General features: G+C 72.6%; 1 protein-coding gene across 1 annotated transcript; it reads right to left on the bottom strand.

Moving 5' to 3' along the window:
• Positions 1-321: 321 nt before the first annotated feature.
• On the bottom strand, positions 322-2,677 carry PRDM8 (PR/SET domain 8; the record flags this gene model as incomplete). Its single annotated transcript, XM_082315590.1, has 3 exons — positions 2,457-2,677; positions 1,986-2,217; positions 322-1,736 (listed from the first exon to the last, which is right to left on the bottom strand). Exons 1-3 carry the CDS (start codon positions 2,673-2,675, stop codon positions 322-324), a joined length of 1,866 nt encoding a protein of 621 aa, XP_082171716.1. The 5' UTR covers positions 2,676-2,677.
• Between the last annotated feature and the right edge of the window lie 242 nt (positions 2,678-2,919).

Consider the following 2,919-nt stretch of genomic DNA (forward strand, 5'->3'; position numbering starts at 1 on the left):
CTTCTTTTTCTTTCTTCTATTTTTTCTTCTTTTTTTTTCCTTCTATTTTTTCTTCTTTTTTTTTCTTCTTTTTTTTGTTCCCTTTTTTTTTTTTTCCCTTCTTCTTCTTTTTTTCTTTTCCCGGTGCTTTTTTCTTTTTTTCTTCTTCTTCCTTCTTTTTTCTTCTTCTCCTCTTCTCCTCTGCTGCCCTCCCCGCCCCTCCCCGCAAAGTGAAAACGCGTGCATCGAAAGGAAAGGAAAGGAGGCGGCGGGGGGCCGCTGCCCTCGGCGGGGCGCCGGGCGGGGGGCCGGGGGGCCGGGGCCGCGGGGGGGGGGTCCCCGCTAGTTGTGGGAGGTCATGTGGCGGGAGAGGTGGTGGCGCTCGCGGAAGGACTCGTTGCAGATGGGGCACTTGAGCTTCTCCTCGCGGCGCCGCTTGACGAGGGGCTCCAGCGCGTACTCCTTCTTGTGGTGGGAGCGCATGTGGTAGACCAGGTCCGAGGTCATGCGGAAGGAGGCGTTGCACTTGGCGCACCAGTTCTGGGCCGGCAGGCACAGCGAGGTGAAGGAGGGCGGCAGCAGCGTCAGCGCCGACGGCAGCTGCAGCTGCAGCGGCCCCGCCGCCGCCGCCGCCACCGCCGCGGCCGCCGAGCTCTTGGGCCAGAAGGCGGTGGCGTAGAGGAAGGGGCTCTGCTTGGGCAGCCCCCCGCCGCCGCCGCCGCCGCCGCCGCCCCCGCCGCCGCCCGCCGCCTCCCCGCCGCCCGGCAGCTTGACGGCCAGCGCCTCGGCGGCGTAGAGGCGGGCGGGGGCGGCGGCGCCGTCGGGGCAGGGCTCGCCCAGCCCGCCCAGCTTCTGGCCCAGCACCAGCGGCGGGACGTGGGGGAAGGAGCGGGCGGGCTGGGAGAAGGCGCTCTTCCGCTCCTCCGCCCCGCCGCCGGCGCCGCCGGGGCCGCCCCCCAGCTGCGGGACGGTGGTGAAGGCGCTGCCCCGCGCCGGGCTGCCCCCCTCCAGGCGGGCGGCCAGCGGGCCCCCGGGCCCGCCGCGGGGGCACAGCCCCGGCTCGCCGCCGCCCGCCCCCGGGGCGGCGGGGGAGGCGCGCTCCTGGCCCTCCTCGGGGCCGCCGCCGCCGTCGGGCTCGGGGCCGCGGGCCGCCTTCTTCACCTCCACGAAGGCGCTGCGCTTGGCCTCCCCCGTCTCCGGGCTGGGCGGCGCGAAGAGGCGGCCGCCCTCCTCCAAGCCGCAGTAGGAGCCGGCCGCCCGGTACTGCTGCTGCGGGGCGCAGACCGGCTCCTCCTTGGGCGCCGAGGGCAGCCCCGGCCGCTCCGCCGGGAAGCGGCCCCGCGCCGCCGCCCCGGGGCCCCGCTCCTCCTCCTCGGGGTACCGCCGCTTGCCTTTGCCGGCCGCCGCCTCGGGGCCGCCCTCGGGGGGCGCCGGCCGCCCCGGGGAGCCGCCGTGGCCGCCGCGGGAGTTCTCCAGCTCCCGCGCCAGGTTGTGGAAGTCCGTGGAGGGCTTGGTGCTGGCGGCGGCGCTGCCGCCGTCGGCGCCGGGGAAGGGGTGGTGGAGCGGCCCGCCGGGCTTGCAGAACTTGCCGGCCTCCTGCTCCTTGCCGGCGCCCTCCTTGCCGCCGGGGGCCTCGGCGGCGGGGCCGGTGTCGGGGCCGTGCAGCCTCTTGGGGCAGCGGAACCGCAGGTGGGCGGCGAAGGGCAGCTCGAACTGGAAGCGCTGGCTGCACTCGGGGCAGGCGAAGGGCGGCGAGCCTGCGGCCGGGCACCCCGGCGGGCGGGACGGGGCCCGGGGAGACGGGGGCGCGGTCAGCGGGGGCCGGCGACGCGGCGCCCCCGGGGGAGGAGGGGGGGGGAGCGGGGGGTCCCGACGCCGGCCGCCTCCCCCCGTCGCCCCGGGCGGGCGCCCCCGCCCAGTCCCCGTCCCATCCCGTCCCCCCCCCCCTCCCGCCGCGGCGGCCCGCGGTCACCCGCGGCCGTGGGAAGGGGGCGCGGGGCACCCACCGTTGCTGCGGGCGGGGGCCCGGGCGGGGCTGAGCAGCAGCAGCTCCGTGAGCTCCTTGCCGTACCACACCAGCAGCTCCTCGTCCTTGGCGATGCGGCGCAGGGAGCGGTAGAAGAGCTGCCCGCTCTTGATGTAGGCCTCCAGGTTCTGCTCCTCCCGCTCCCGCGCCGACTGCACCAGCCGCAGCCACATCAGCCCCTCCGACGAGCCGTTGGCCGCCGACGTGTCCACCTGCAAACCCCGCTTCAATGCGCGCGCACGGGCCGACGGACCGACCGGCGGACCGACGGACCGACCGGCGGACCGACGGACGGGAGGGGGCCGGGCCGGCGGCCAGGAGCGGCTCGGCCCTGGCATCCCGGCGGCTCGGCGGGGCCGCGGCGAGCAGCGGGTGGCCCGGCGGGGCTGCGCCCGGGCGCCGGCCGTCGGGGCCGGCGGCTTTGCCCGGCGGACGAGCGGCGGTTTCTTACCCGGAATATGTAGGGGACGGTGCGCTTGTCGGTGGACTTGAGGGCGATGAAGGCGATGCTGTCGTACAGCGACGTGTGGCTCAGGACGCAGGGGCCGAAAATGGCATTTTCCGGAATGTCGCAGGTGGTGTAAACGCTGGTGAAAATGTCAGTCAAGCACTGCTGGACCGTCTTGGCGTCCCCGTCCCATATTCCCCTCTGGACCCCGGCGTCCTCCATGCCTGCGGGCGGAGAGAGGGGCAGAGCGGAGACGTTACAGGCGCTGCGCGGGGATGCGGCCGCCACCCGCCGGGGAAAACGAAATGAAATTGAAAAAAATTATAATCGACAAAAAAAAAAATTAAAACAAAAAAAATCAGAGGCAGGCGAGCACTTTCACCGGGCTGGATAAAAATAAAGGCGGCGAGGAGCTGCGGGCGCGGGAGGCGAGGTGCGGGGAAGCTGTGGCGATGATTTATTTATC

The sequence above is a fragment of the Platalea leucorodia genome (genome assembly GCF_965183815.1).
Source record: "Platalea leucorodia genome assembly, chromosome: 6".
NCBI lineage: Eukaryota > Metazoa > Chordata > Aves > Pelecaniformes > Threskiornithidae > Platalea > Platalea leucorodia.